At 28.4% G+C, this 16,416-nt stretch overlaps 3 protein-coding genes across 3 annotated transcripts; all 3 read right to left on the bottom strand.

Annotated features, from left to right (window-relative positions):
- Positions 1-4,422: 4,422 nt before the first annotated feature.
- On the bottom strand, positions 4,423-7,626 carry LOC109596456 (membrane-associated progesterone receptor component 1). The gene is made up of 3 exons (XM_020012007.2): positions 7,253-7,626; positions 5,679-5,828; positions 4,423-5,600 (listed from the first exon to the last, which is right to left on the bottom strand). The coding sequence occupies exons 1-3, from the start codon at positions 7,557-7,559 to the stop codon at positions 5,497-5,499; spliced, it is 561 nt and encodes a 186-aa protein (XP_019867566.1). The 5' UTR covers positions 7,560-7,626; the 3' UTR covers positions 4,423-5,496.
- Positions 7,627-8,223: 597 nt separating this feature from the next.
- LOC109596459 (kelch-like protein 30) lies at positions 8,224-10,906 on the bottom strand. The gene is made up of 6 exons (XM_020012010.2): positions 10,712-10,906; positions 9,908-10,658; positions 9,229-9,424; positions 9,055-9,176; positions 8,774-9,001; positions 8,224-8,606 (listed from the first exon to the last, which is right to left on the bottom strand). The coding sequence occupies exons 1-6, from the start codon at positions 10,856-10,858 to the stop codon at positions 8,260-8,262; spliced, it is 1,791 nt and encodes a 596-aa protein (XP_019867569.2). The 5' UTR covers positions 10,859-10,906; the 3' UTR covers positions 8,224-8,259.
- Positions 10,907-15,267: 4,361 nt separating this feature from the next.
- On the bottom strand, positions 15,268-15,933 carry LOC109596463 (regulatory protein ada). The gene has a single exon (XM_020012013.2). It carries the CDS (start codon positions 15,888-15,890, stop codon positions 15,357-15,359), a length of 534 nt encoding a protein of 177 aa, XP_019867572.1. The 5' UTR covers positions 15,891-15,933; the 3' UTR covers positions 15,268-15,356.
- Between the last annotated feature and the right edge of the window lie 483 nt (positions 15,934-16,416).

Here is a 16,416-nt window from a genome sequence, read left to right as displayed (position 1 = left end):
GAGTTGAATTATTGTCATGAATTTATCATTTAAAACATGCATTTATTCTTATCAACTAATCCATGCAAAGTTTTATACATGCATTTATTCTCAACTAATGTATATTCACTCCACTTAATCCAAGTAGAGTTGAATTATTGTCATGAATTTATCATTTAAAACATGCATTTATTCTTATGAACTAATCCATGCAAAGTTTTATGCATGCATTTATTCTCAACTGATGTATATTCACTCCACTTAATCCAAGTAGAGTTGAATTGTTTGAATTTATCATTTAAAGCATGCATTTATTCTTATCAACTAATCTATGCAAAGTTTTATACATGCATTTATTCTCAACTGATGTATATTCACTCCACTTAATCCAAGTAGAGTTGAATTATTGTCATGAATTTATCATTTAAAGCATGCATTTATTCTTATCAACTAATCCATGCAGTTTTATACATGTATTTATTCTCAATTGATGTATATTCACTCCACTTAATCCAAGTAAAGTTGAATTATTGTCATGAATTTATCATTTAAAACATGCATTTATTCTTATCAACTAATCCATGCAAAGTTTTATGCATGCATTTATTCTTAACTGATGTATATTCACTCCACTTAATCCAAGTAGAGTTGAATTGTTTGAATTTATCATTTAAAGCATGCATTTATTCTTATCAACTAATCTATGCAAAGTTTTATACATGCATTTATTCTCAACTGATGTATATTCACTCCACTTAATCCAAGTAGAGTTGAATTATTGTCATGAATTTATCATTTAAAGCATGCATTTATTCTTAGCAACTAATCCATGCAAAGTTTTATGTATGCATTTATTCTCAACTGATGTATATTCACTTCACTTAATCCAAGTAGAGTTGAATTATTGTCATGAATTTACCATTTAAAGCATGCATTTATTCTTATCAACTAATCCATGCAAAGTTTTATACATGCATTTATTCTCAACTGATGTATATTCACTCCACTTAATCCAAGTAGAGTTGAATTATTGTCATGAATTTATCATTTAAAGCATGCATTTATTTTTATCAACTAATCCATGCAAAATTTTATACATGCATTTATTCTCAACTGATGTATATTCACTCCACTTAATCCAAGTAGAGTTGAATTATTGTCGTGAAATTACCATTTAAAGCATGCATTTATTCTTATCAACTAATCCATGCAAAGTTTTATACATGCATTTATTCTCAACTGATGTATATTCACTCCACTTAATCCAAGTAGAGTTGAATTATTGTCATGAATTTATCATTTAAAGCATGCATTTATTCTTATCAACTAATCCATGCAGTTTTATACATGTATTTATTCTCAATTGATGTATATTCACTCCACTTAATCCAAGTAAAGTTGAATTATTGTCATGAATTTATCATTTAAAACATGCATTTATTCTTATCAACTAATCCATGCAAAGTTTTATGCATGCATTTATTCTCAACTGATGTATATTCACTCCACTTAATCCAAGTAGAGTTGAATTATTGTCATGAATTTATCATTTAAGGCATGCATTTATTCTTATCAACTAATCCATGTAATGTTCCAAGCATGCATTTATTCTCAACTGATGTATATTAACTCTACCTAATTACATAAGATTTATGAATGTATTTATTATTTTAATTGTTATTAACCATTCAATTGTTTTTTCAATAGTTAAAACATTGAGAATTGATTATTTATTTATATTATTAGCGACTTCTGTTATAAAAATATACCATTAACTAGTTACCCTGTATGCTATTCTTAATTATGGTGTTGGTCTGTTTGAATTATTTTCTTAATTGTTAAGCGGTTATTTCCCAATAACTTAATAATAATTAAAATTAATATAAATTATTTTAATATTTTAATTATTACTTATATAACCCACATTATAAAGAAAATTTGTATTGATCTACCTTGCAATCCATGATCGTATCCAGTATATTCAATAGGGCACTAATTACAACACTAACACACGAGTCACCACACAAAACCGCACTGCAACACCAAATTAATTTGGTGGGTATGGTTGCGCGGACCACCACCCCATCCCACCCAACCGGTCGATAGGACGGTCGATGACAGACTGACAGGTCTGACTCACGCGGCGTCTAATGGCGGCTAATGGCGGCGACTCATTCCTTGCGTCTGATTGGTCGACGTCGAGGTTATGTTAAATCATGCGTATCGAGAACATCTCAACCGAATTGGAATTTTTCCTATACAAAATTTGAATTTTAAACAAATATCACCCATTGTTTTATACTAAATAATTGTTTAATTATTATCATTATAATTAATATAACACAAGTTAATTTTATAATTGATCATTTATAAACAATAGGCTCATTTCAATCGAAAATAAAAATATAAATAATTAATAAACGTTTTATGGATATTAGTTTCTTAAAACGAAATTTTTATTAAGAACAATTGAAATAATTCATTCAGAGTTTGAAAATAAGTTTGATTAATAGAAAGGTTACATTATAAAATTATTTCTAATAACAAAATTATCAACGACTGTGAATTTTGCGATTTATATGTTTATGTATTAATTTCAAATTATATATCAACAACAATGTTGGGGATTCATACCGAGTTTCATATTCCCAAATGTCTGTTGCAGTTGCGTTCCGATTCAGAAACCGAACTGTGCCGAACGTGTCTAAGGAAAACAACCAGTTCACAGAAAGTCGGTTGCAGATGCCCACACTGGCGACATCTGTAGATTAACTGAACGTATTTTAAGGATTCAAAAGATTTGACGTATTTCGAAGATGTTCAGGAAGGAGCCTATAACCGTGATGAATATAATAATTTTATTTGCTATATTTTTATTAAATTGTATGTTTAATTAATGTTTAATGCTAATGCTAATTTATTAATAATAGCAAATTATCAAGTCAGAGCTTGCAATAATACTCTTTTACACAATACCTAATTTCTTTGTTAAAAAATTGATTTTGAATCTTTAATTTAGGAACAAATTAAAGTTGAAAAAACCTAAAATATGCATGTATAAAAAATAACCATTAACACATTCCTTCTTTATTAAGATAATTAAAGAAGAGAGTAAAATAATGTTTTTAAATAGAGAAAGTGAGAAATATCCATATATTAAATAATGGTAAAATATAGAAAATTTGTAAATTCTTACATATTTTTACCATTCTTCTAGAACATGTTAAATTAAATATTATAACAATGATTTTACAATCATAATAATACAATAGATAAAATTGATTGATTTGAACATACAAATAAAAACAAATATTTTAATGAAAATATTTTGTTTTACTTAAAAAAATTTGCAGTGCGCATGGAATTATATGACTCCCAGCTTTGGTCAACAGAACACAAGGGGTGAATCGTCGCTGAGTCACGTTATAAACCCAGTCAGTGTAATATCGACCCATGTATTGATCGGAATTGTTAATTACTGTTGTGATTAGTGCCCTATTTATTACTTATTTTCAAGGTAAGTTTTTATTACAATTCTTTTGTTTTAATTTTAATACTTAATTAATTTAAACAAAGGTAAGAATATAAATAATTAGCAATTCCACAATATTTAGAGACTGTTGAAGGAATTTGTTTTTGTCCAGGTGCCAATGTTAAAATATGCTTTATTTTGAAATGCGAGTTTTTTTTTAATTTTCATCAGAAAAAAATTCTAACAATGACAGTGCACTCTCATCTATTGTAACGGAATACTTATCTAAAAAATTTTAAACATTGTCGTCTGGACATTGTAAAAGACGCATTTCTATTAGTTCGCATTCACAAAAACAATTAATTAGTTAATTTCTTATTTTCAGGAATTTAGATAATATACTATCTTTTTAATAGCTTATTTGCAAAAAATATAGATTTAGACTTTAGTAAGCATTCAGATAAAAACGCATCCGCCAAAATTCAAAAATAAAAAGTTTAGGTTATTGACGAAAGATTACTCAAGTTTTAACAAAAAATACACTGTAGAATTGTATCTCTAGCAAGCAGAAGTATTAAACCTCACAATAATTTTTGATGAATTCTGAAATTACTCATACCATGAACGAAAAAAATGCGCATCTGTCACAAACCAGCAATGAAAAAAGTAAACATAAATCTATGAAATAGGTCTAAGATTCCTTATTTTTATACTAAGTAGTGTTTTTCGATGTCCAATTGTCCAATTTGGGTTCGCCTGTCGGACAATCAATAAAATTTATTTAACAATGAATTAACAGTTAGATCTATTCAAGTCATATATCTTAACAAGTATAACAAATGTGTGTTTGGTAGTCGATTCAGCTATTGTATTTAAACGACTTATTTTACTACACATCCTAGTTACTATCTAAGTAAAGTCTGCAGTGTAGTTTGAAAGGAAAGATTTTGAATCTATAATAATAAACCTCATTAAAAATAAAAAGAAATTTTATTTAAATGTAAGCATATATGCAACATATACAAATTATTTACATTTCAATAAAAATGTATAATATTAAAAAATTAACAAAATAACTTATTTTAAAGATTTAATTCAAAAAGTCAACATTTAGTTATTTGAAACTTTGATTAATAACTAGAATTTTAAGTACAGTTTAATTAAATTTTTAAAATAAGTGTGACACCAGAACTAATAAAAATGATAATTTAAATATTTTTAAGTCACTCTCTGCTGCTACACATAAGCAAATTTTACCAGTTCGATATTGTTAACATATGAGGCCTTCGTTTATTGACTCCTTACCAATAAAATTAAGGTAAGTAGATTCTAAAAATAATCTTTACATTCATCGTTTTATTTTATTGAAATTATGCGTTCGCATGAGAACACCAATATTTGAATATTTTCGCATAAATTTCAAACATTTAACGTTCAAAGCTGAATTAATTCTATGCAGACAATAGAACAATTAATACACTCAACATGTGCGTCGTCGATTATAACAACAAATGTAAAAAATTTGCATAAAAGTAATGTTATCTGGTGACTTTTATAACTCAATAATAATAATAATAGTGATATACAGTTTTAAAACACTATAGTAACAAATGCAGAAGACAATTGGAATTACAATTAACTTTTCACCCATTTCTAATTACCCTTAATAATACATGACAAAAGTGTTGTGGTATAGTGTATTCAGTAAAAAATTCATAAAATATATAATCATTTAGAATGCACCGACACATAGCTTATCAATTACATATAGTATATAAAAAAATTAATGTATTTACAGCATTGTCTTAACTAACAACCTTGTTACAATAATGAATTAACAATAAATTTATTTGTATTTAATGCAACTAAATTAAAAATAAAATTTCCACTGATAATTTTTAGAATGAGAAGTGAGTAAAGACAATCTGTAAAATTAAACTATAAAAGCCAACGATACCATATAAAATTAAATTTTTATATAATATACATATATATTTCTAGAAGTTCAGACTTTTTGTGAATAAATGAAGTGCAAATATGGTTATTTAATCTTCTTTCGCCTTGTCATTAGAAGGTTCTTCTTCTTCATCTGAATAATTAGTAGGAGCTTCACCTGGTTTCAACAATCTACCAACCAAGTCATATTTTTCTGAAATTACATTTAGGACATCGTTGTTAATCAATTATAAAACAAATATTAGTTAGTTAGGCAAAATTAAATTGTTACCTTTAAACTGCATCTCCCACTCCTTGACAGATTCCATTTCGAAACTGTTTAAGTCACTGAGATCATCATATTCGTCACCTTTGGCAGAGACCTGGAAAGTGGCAAGGCCTCGCGAAGCGTCTCTACCGCCAAATGCAGCATATGGCCCCTCTGAAATAATCACTTTAGTCAATATACATTTTTTTAAACAGATAAGAGCATATTTACACAAACAACTTATAATTTGACGCAAGTTTATAATGTTTTGAAATTTACAGCACACTGTAGTAAACGGACTTGAATCATACAAACACTAATACGTAAATATTTAAATTGAAGTAGGTGCATATAATTAACTAATTATATGTTATGTACATAATACAATCAACCACTGTTAGACTAACATAGTATCATTATTGGACGGTTTATGATTTTTAATTTTTAATAAGATTTTAATACATACATAAGATACAGTGATTTTAATAGCATTCAGTCATATGCCCTCCAAAAGTTCATGCATATAACCAAAGTTTCATTTAAAATTTAAACGCGTTTATCTGGAATATTTTGTCTCTGAAGAAAAATTTAATTCATCATGATTCAACTGATAACAAAATTTTAGTTTAAATTAATAATACTCTTTAATTTTAAAATCAAATATGTTTAAAACCATGATAAGGCACTGAATGATTTTCGACATCAACAATGATAAGACATTTTTGTACATGAAGGTAATCGTGAATTTATAAATCAGACTTAAAATATGAACAATTTTTTTGCTTATAATCTTTGAATGATTAGATGTTTGTGTAATAACTTATTTAGCAAATCATATTACATGAAGGCTAACATTATGTTATATACTTATTCTTGAGTAAGGTCAGTAAAATGTCCAATGATACATATGTTTATTTTTACAATTTATTACACAATTTTCAAGGTAGTCGCATTTTGTACAAACCATTAATTTTTAGTACTTTGACCAATTCAACTAAAAACTAGGGGATTGTTTCTGTTGGCGTAAGGAAATTTTGTAAAAAAAATATCTGACACTAGCATGAGATATTTTTATCTAGAAGATTGAACTTTTGATCTGATATTATTTAATTTAATTATGTTTTAATAATGATTAAAAATATTTATAACATTCCATTTTAATGCGTTAATTTATACTTAGGATCTTTATTTACATTTTTCCCACATTTACATTGAATGCAACGTAATTAACAAGTGACAGACTAACATTATAACTGTACTTAGATTGTATAGGTTTAAATAATAATTTTCGTTTATTTAAACAAAATATAATTAATATATCAACCATTTAGTTAAATTAGTTTATACCGTATAATCCTGTCTAGAACACTAATTAAATTTAAGTGAGTAACCTAACTGACCATCATGGTTTATGTAAAATGCAATAAAAAAATAACTCTATAAATAGCAAATGACCTGACGAGTATTACGTTTTCTATATAACATTTAATACGATTAAATTCGCATTCGTAATTTGCAACTGATATTTCGGTGACGGATGTCAAGTGATGCAAGTAAATACGTAAATAAATATGATATTTGAACGGACTAATACGTACCTGGACCGTAGAACCGCTTGGCTTTGGTAACATCGTAAACATTGCCGTTGACGGCGACCAAGACCCGGCCGTCATCTTGTTTACCGTCGTACTTCTTCAATTCTTCGATTGTAAAGTCCCGCTTCTTCAATTTCGGTAATTGGGGCTCTTGAGGAGCGGAGGCGGCATGAGACGGTTGTCGGCTTTTCACTATTTTATACACTAACACAACTATTAAGATCACGAGGATGATGTTTATTGGACTTTGAATTATTTCTAATACCAAATTCGTCAGAATTCCTGTTGAAATTTCTGGCTTCTCTGCCATTTTCGTGAGCTTCTGTTTCACAAATACGATAATCGTGTTTTGGTAAAACTGATCGAAAATGCTATCTATGTTCTGTCAGTTAAGTGTTACACGTTGCCAAACTTTTTAAATACTTGACTACAACATTTTCAGATATCTATGTTGCTGGTACTTTATTTTGTTTATATGTATAAATTACAGATATCACTAATATCTATATTGAATACATTTCATCCTTCATTTATCGATTTTTTACTTTATAACCAGGCAATATTTTTTTAAAGTGGCAACACTGCATCGTGCAACAAACACCCTGACTTGCATTATTTATTTTGCTAATTGTATTCCAGGGAATTATATCATAGAAAATCATGGAGAAACTTCTGCTTAAGTGGGGATATATAATAATTTAAGAAAAGACGATTAATTAATAACTGTTCTCATCTGTTAATGCCTAAGCATATAATGGCACCGTTTTTAATGTGTACAATTTACTATATTCAATAATTATTATATTTCATACCAATTTACTCCCTGTCAATATGTATGTAAGCTTACCAAAAAAATCATTATAATGATTTCAAACTAGACACAAAAATGTAAATCCGGATTGGGATATCGTCTCAGGAGAGGTCAGGAAAGTGTATCAATTTACTTTAAAAATAAAATCGATAGACGACAACAATATTAACTAAAATAAATTTATTTCCTGTATAAAAAATCACAAAAATTTATCATTTATTAAATCATCTTCAGCCAATTTATAGTGTCTAAAAGGAAACACTTTTAAATACGGTTTTATTTTAAAGTCCCGATCGTCTACATCCAGTTCGGTACTATCTGGCACATTATGAAACACATATTTTGCTTCTTGTGTTTCAAGATTGTATTGTTGCAATGAATATGTATCACATTCAGCAGCTATATCTTTGGACATTGTGTATATTAAATTCCCACACAACATAGACTCCATTACGTCGCATGAAAATTCTTTGCTTAAATTTATTACTTTTCCTACTTTTAATGTTTTATAATTTACAGATATTAATTCTACTATCACATAGTATCCTAAAAGGAAACAATTATTAGTAATATTTGATGCAAACAAAATAGCAAACTGGATTTATTTTTATTTATAAGACCATCTGTTAACTTTGGAAATGTTTTTTATATTGACCAGGATCAAAGCAAAAGTAAAAAGTAATAATATATATATATAAATTGAGAAATATTACCTCTAATGAACAACGAGTTACAATTTGAAAACACGTTATAATTCATCAGGGTGCCAAGGACATTTTCTTTATCTATCACATCTATTGCAAACCAATTTGAAGTAATTGTATTAAAAGCATACACAGGTGGATTATTGATTAAATTTATAATAAACAGTTTCCCTAAGTAGTCGCAACATTTTGTCTGACTATCAGCTATGGGCAGTTTAATAGCTTTGCTCCAAACCTCTGAAAAATAATAGTAGTAACAATTAAATTCACGTTCTTTATTATTATCTTACCTTTTTCAAAATCGAAATAATACATATTATCTTGGAGAACTCTAAAGTTAGCGGTACCGCCTATTATAAACAGTAAATCTCCCACCATACAAGATTCGAAATGCCTTCTTGGAACAGGTAATCTAAAAAATGTAAGTGATAACTGTATAATAAATTAATTGAATTGTTACATACACAGTTTTCTGATGCCATCTTTCAGATATGGTGTCATACGCCCAAAAACTATAATTCCAATTTCCTTTTCCCAGTATATATTCTCCACCAAACACTAGAACTTGATGTTTATACCCAATTAATTTAAAGCCTTCCAGATTAATATGCTCTGGTTTATCAATAGGAAAGAAATATTTAAAGCTATTTTTATTCATGTCTAAAACAATTTAAAAGAAAAACATAATAACAGTAGGATAATATTAACTAAAATTATTTTAGATGAGGCTTATTATAATTTTTTTAATTTGATTATATAATCAAATATATAATTTCAATTAAAGGAAGTTTCATATTAAAAGTATAAGAAAACTTAGTTTTTTATCCGTCATTTGAATTTCTAGATAAAATGAGCATTCAAGGAAGAATAAAATTTCGGTCAATTATAATTACAATGTAGATCCTTAAAATGGTAAAATAATTCATCTTTAATTTCTATACAATTTATACATTTAACAGACAAAAAAATTATAATTTTTGAAATGTGACTGGTTCCTTTTATTTTCTTAATTATTTATAAACTCAGTGTTCCAACTTTAAGCAAAAACATTAGTCAATTCAAGGATGTGTTCATTATAATCTAATCACAAAAAAATTTTCAATTTGTTTAATAAAAAATTATCACAGCCTTAATGTAACATACCATGATAAATAACTTCTGTCTTGTATTCTTCACATTTAACTTTTTTGGGTGGCTCTGATTTTTTCTCACCCAGACATTTCCTTATTGCCAAAAAACAGGGGTACTTTAAGGAATACCTTCTCTTGCAGTCATATAGTTTTTTGGCCAATTCCCTTTCTTCATTTGATACTACCAGTTCTTCTGCAGTTCTACCCAGTTTAAATAAAATCATGCATGCCAGAACATTTTTTAAAGCAGGATATTCAAGAAAAATACTGTGACTCATTATTTTTTGTAACTCCTTATCTGAAACCCCTTTCCAGTCAATTGTACTTAATAGTTTAATTAAATTATTTCTACTGTCCCTTTCAAAGTCTTGATTATTTTCTGACCACCAATTCATGCTAACTTCAAATACTGTACCCTCATTTGTTGTTTCTAAATGTTTATGCCCCAGGTACCTTATTAAATCATTTAAATTTAATTCAACAACATCTTCTGAGTACCTTATGTCTTGAAAATCATTAAGTGCCATGCATTTTGCTTTTAAGGAGAGGGGAACTATTCCATGACATTCTGTGGCAATCCATGTTTTTAAGCAATTTGAAGGAGATAAATTCGTTGTTAAAAAATCAACGCATTTGTTTCTTATATCAAGAAACTGTAATATACATGCTGTGTCCAATATTAATAATACATGTTCCATTTCCAATTCAAAGTTTTTATTTTTCAACATTTCCAACAGTAATTCCAATCCGAGTGGATCGACATCCTAAAATAACGAATCATAGTGAATATTCACAATTAGAAATAAAATTTGCCTACTTTTAAAGTGACAATATTGCTGTAACTTTCTTCAAAATTTCCTTTAAACATGGCATTAAAATAATCACTGTTATTTATTAAATCTTCTTTATTACAGACGTATTGTTTTTCGTTTATTTTCAAGAATACTTCAATATTTGATGCCATTGTTATTAATAATTTATGATCTTGACTTTTTTTATTTGTAATTGTGTATCCTAACCTACAATTTGTTGAGATTTAAATAATGCGACGTTGTCAATTACAAACCATTGATGTTGCTAAAATCTTATTGTAGAATTTCTGCTACTGAACTAACGTATAGTCAAAGATTAAATATATACATTTACGTTAAAAAATATATATTTATTCTTTGGTGTAGGGTTATTTTACGATTTCTACCATCTTACACGTATATAAAAATTAATAAATTATCATATCATATAAAAAAGAAAATATAAACAACAATCTCATAGTTTAAAAATTGATATACATATTTACATATAGTGGCCATTTAGTAATAATTATTAATATGCAGTTTAAAAAAAAAAACTTTTACACATTTCTCTTTCATCTTTGATGGATTTGAAATTAACATAAGACCTAAATATTTTTTTCTGTATTTCAAATACAAAATACAAAATAAATATTTTTAGTGAGGCGATTAAGTTAAGAATTTTGTCTTTCTCTTTCCTCAAATTTTCGACCAAATCGTTTCAAATTATTATTTTTCATGTATTATTAAAAAAATATTTTTTTCTCTAAATATATTCCTTCTGTCAAGTTCAGCCTTCCTCTATTAATGTACTATTAGAAATAACATTAAGGATTAACTACAAACTAACTGAAATGTTTCATATAGAATAAGCTCATGGAGATTAAACATGTAAAATAACCACAAAAACTATTAACTTATTTTAAAATTTAAATTAGTAGTAGTAATATAGTTTCCAAGTATAACAGATTTACTGTTATAAACACTAATAATTTGGTTGCTAGATTGTCTTGGTTTCTCTGGATACGAACAATACAAATAATCAGTATATAAATTGCTGTAACTTTTTATATAAAGACATGACAAAAAAAGGCACAAGAATCCATCACCAATGCCAGATGGAGTCCTTAAAGGGCGTCAACTACGAGCCAGATCTGCCGCCCAACACAAACAGCTGGCGCCGCCTTGTAGTGCGAATGAAACGCTGGAATACTTTGAACATGTCTCATCCACGTTGCAGGGAGTTCTACCGTAACCGATACGAGATGTATAACGAACAGGCACTGCATATGAATAGCAATAGCTTCATCATCCATCCATTTAGTTCGACCAATACCATGAGGGAAATATATGCTTTCATAGTAATGACGGTGAGCATCTTCCAGATGCCATTTTCAATTTTCGTCGAGCCTTATTTGTATTGGTTAGAGATACTGAGATTGTTTATGTTAATTAACATCTTGTTCAATTTTTTAACTGGATATTGCGATGAACAGAACATGAAGGTGGTGTTGGAACCTTCAAAGATTGCCAAAAGATACGTGTTGTCTTATTTCATAGTAGATATTTTTTTCATGGTGCCGAGAAAGCAATTACAACTTATAGAACTTAAATACATTTGCATGCTTGCCGCAGTCAAGTCTATTATCTTTTTTCGTATAAATACTTGTCAGGCATTATTAAAAAAGAACCTCTTGTTGTTGTGGCATTTATCCGAGGTTGCTTCCGGCACCATTACATATCTATTCAAAATATTCTATATAATTCACTTTTTCACTTGTAGTCTTTATTTTGTGCCCCAATGCCTGGCACAAGAAAACAAAGATAATATTCACTTAATTCTTCACGGAAAGAATTCCACAGGATTTAACACTTACGTGAGTTTTTTGTATTGCACTACCAGTCACTTTTTTGGTGTTAGCATAGATGATCGCCATTTCAATGATTCAGTTTTTTCCCAAATAATGTATACAATTATCCTTCTGTCTGGCAGAATGTATACCTTATACATATTTGCTATGATGTTAGTGTTTTTTGGTACTGTTAGCAAATCTGGAACTCAGTACGAAGAATTTAAAAAACAAATTGTGGATTTCTCTATTTCCAACAAACTACCCCAAAACATCAAGAACAGTATCCTGCATTTTTTTCAATACAAGTTCCAGAAAAATTACTTTGATGAGTGTAAAATCAAGGCAGTAATGTCAGATCATCTGCAGAACGAGCTCAAGATTCACAATTTTCGCCACATGATAAACTCCTTGAATTGGCTTACAGTTTTGTCATACTACGCAGCAGAAGAAATTTTGTCTCAAATGGAACAAGAGATTTTCCTACCCAACGATGTGGTTTTATATCCTGGGGAAAAAATCAAGTTCATTTATTTCATCAAGTCTGGAACGGCTGTGCTTAGAGACAGGAGAGGTAACGAACTAATGCACTACGTAGATGGCCATCCAATCGGTATGATTAGTTTCCTCTGGAGCCCGAAACAAATCAGCATTTTTAGTATAGTCGTTATTGAAATTATGGAGACGTACAAACTTGAAACAGAATTAATGATGGAGGTGTTTCGAAAGTATCCCGCGCTGTACACATTTTACCAGGAATCTAACCAAAAATTTAGCTCTATTTGGAAAAATTATACGGCGGAGAATATAGACAAAACAGAAATAACTAAGATTTTGAAAAGTGGAAAACTACTGATGATTCCCAGATTACGAAATCAATATAGGTCCAAGTAGACAGACCTTTTCAGTGTTAATATTGTATTATGTTTTTTATTTATTAAAAATGTAAATTTTAAAATTAATTTATTAAAAATGGTTATCTGTTAATAAAAAAAATATTAAAAGCTAATACAAATTTTCATCTATTTTATTGAAAGGAGTATAATAATAATAATAATAATAGTCAGATTAATATTATTAAGAGATATTTTCAGTAGAAAATTTTGAAACTTCATCGAAGATCATACATTAGTTAAGGTTTTGATGCTATTAAATATATTTATTGGGTTAGGTAAGAGAATACTCTTTCTGCAAGAGTTTACATGAAGTGATAATCAAAGGTCTACAAAAAAAATAACTCTGATATTTTTGGAAAATGTCAAGTATTATCATTAATTTAAATGGTAATTCTGGGATACTTTCTCATTAACCTGTGATATTAAAATCATATAAGTTGTAACAGAATAAAAAATTCTAATTGCAGTAGCTCTGTTGAGTGGACAGAACCCAGCAGCTGTGACAGTGGGTGCTATTTTTTCAAAATATTTCGCCATTATGAGTAAATCATGACGAATGACGTTATTTGTTGAGTACATGTCATGATAATTTAGGCAAATTTTTATAGTTGCATTTGCCGATTTCTCCAGTGCATCTGATGATATAATTATCATCAATAAAAAAGCCTAAAAATTAAAAAATTAAAAATTTAATAAAATCTATTTAAACTTAAATATACATACTATAAAAAATAGTAATTTAATTAAATGTGAACAGTGGATATCTTCCCAATCGAAACCTGCTTCCAAAACCCTTTGAAATATTATCAGTGTGTTCACAACAGTCATTAAAATTAAAAACAATATGGGCCAACCAAAAATAATATTAATATACTCACTTACATTTGAACATAACTTATAAATATTTGTCATGTTTTTTATCTCTTTATTTATATCAAAGGTTACAAACCTTTTGGATGATAGTTTCTCCAGCTCCCGATTTAAGTGGTTAATTCTTCGATTTTGTATCAATAAAATATAAGAAAATGTAACTGTTTCGTACATATGCAGTAATGCTGTGAACATGCTACCAATTACCCCATAACGTAGATATACAACAGACAATAAGCTAATTTCATTTGATTTTCCAATGAGAAAAAATATTAAAATGACAAAAATTGTAATTATGATATACCATGTATAATTTTTTGTATTAATATTTAGATCCTTTAATTGTTCAGAGCACTTCATAAGTTTACACCATGTTTCCTGATGATAATAGCCAACACTGGAGGTTAATATAAAAAATGTTTGAGTAACAAAGTGTAACATAAACAAAACATTATTTAAGATGGCAAAATTATAAAAAGTGTCCAGAAAAATAAAGACAGAAGTTGATATATAAATACACAAGTGCAGAGTTAAAACCGTAAAAGTATAAATTTTACAGAAAATTGGTGAACTCAAATTCACTGGAGTGACCGCCCAAAATTTCCCAATAAGATACATAAAATTTAAAAAGCAAATATCGCTTTCCCACATATTTAAAATTTGTTGTTTTTGTCGCTGCCTTTATCACTAAATTGAATCAATTGGTTCAATTAATGACTGAAAATATGATTTTAATAATATATTATTACATTACAGGACTTTTAGCTGGAACATGATATTGTCTAAATTAATATCAAATATTAATAATAATAATTATATTGATTTTTTTCTTTGAAATTAACTGAGTTAGGATAAACAAATACAGTATATGAAGATTTGATGCTACAATTTGTGTTTGTCTGGATTGTTGTATTTTATGGATTTGTTTAATTCATCAATTAAATAAATTAATAAACAAATTCACTTTATTTTTTATTATATTTCATTTACACACATATTTTAAACATTTTACATAACAATATAATAAATAAAAGTGGATGAATTTTTAATAAACTTTATATAGCATTTTCATGTTTTAGAATTTTTAATTTCCTTTCAGCTCCCCATTTATACTTGCTAAGTCCACCAGACTTACTGATTACTCTGTGACATGGTATTAGATAGGACACATTATTTTTAGCAACTGCTCGAGCAACTGCCCTGATAGCTTTTGGGTTATTTAGAGCCTTCGCAACATGCTCATAGCTGTATGTAGAGCCTTTCTTCAAATTAGTAAGCTGTTTCCAGACATTTACTTCAAAATCAGTTCCCTTCAGCAACACATCAACCTTATTCTCAGGATCAAATGATTTACCAGCAACTTTAGTCACTTCTTCATTGTTTTCTTCCAGTTCTGCATTTGGGAACAGTTTGGATATGTCCGCCACAGGAGCCTTTCCATCATAGAATGCAGAGAAACAAACACGATTTTGGTTAAGACCAATCAAACATTTACCAAAAGGAGTATCGACAGTGCCATACACGATTTTAAAATCGGTTAATTTTTTGAATTCTTCTGGCGAAAGAGACTTAATATGGTCACCGGACATGTCGACTGCTTTTAACGTTTTTTTACCTTTGTTGATCGGATTTATAGTTCTGTCGATTAGATTTGGCGCTATTTATTTGGTTAGGGTTATGTTGCGCGGCAATTTTAATTTTAATATAAATCCTTATATTGGTATGTATATCAAAATAAAATAATCAATTGTGCATTATTATTTTTTATTAATGAGCAGGTAATAAACGTTTGAATTAATGTAAGTGAAAAATTTAGGATTTCCATCAAATTTCTCCAAATCTTACGTGCACACTGTATAACAGTGTTTTGTTTTAACAAGCTTAATCTTAGGTTAATTTAGAACTCAAAAAGTGGTTCCATGGGTCGTCACTTACCTGAAAGCATTTCAAGAATGGCACTCGTGGTAAGTTATAGATTAAAAAATCTTTGGACTTCCACATACTTGTTGATGTTAAAATACTTGAGATTTGATTTACCATGTTCATTGTCTTACTTCCAGAGGTGTGCCTCATTTTTAAAGGAATTCCTTAAATCTTGCTCCTTTGGAAGAAATC

Source organism: Aethina tumida, chromosome 7 (assembly GCF_024364675.1).
Source record: "Aethina tumida isolate Nest 87 chromosome 7, icAetTumi1.1, whole genome shotgun sequence".
In the NCBI taxonomy this organism is placed as follows: Eukaryota; Metazoa; Arthropoda; class Insecta; order Coleoptera; family Nitidulidae; genus Aethina; species Aethina tumida.
Note: the sequence above shows the minus strand (reverse complement) of the source record. Positions and strands in the feature narration are given on the sequence as shown.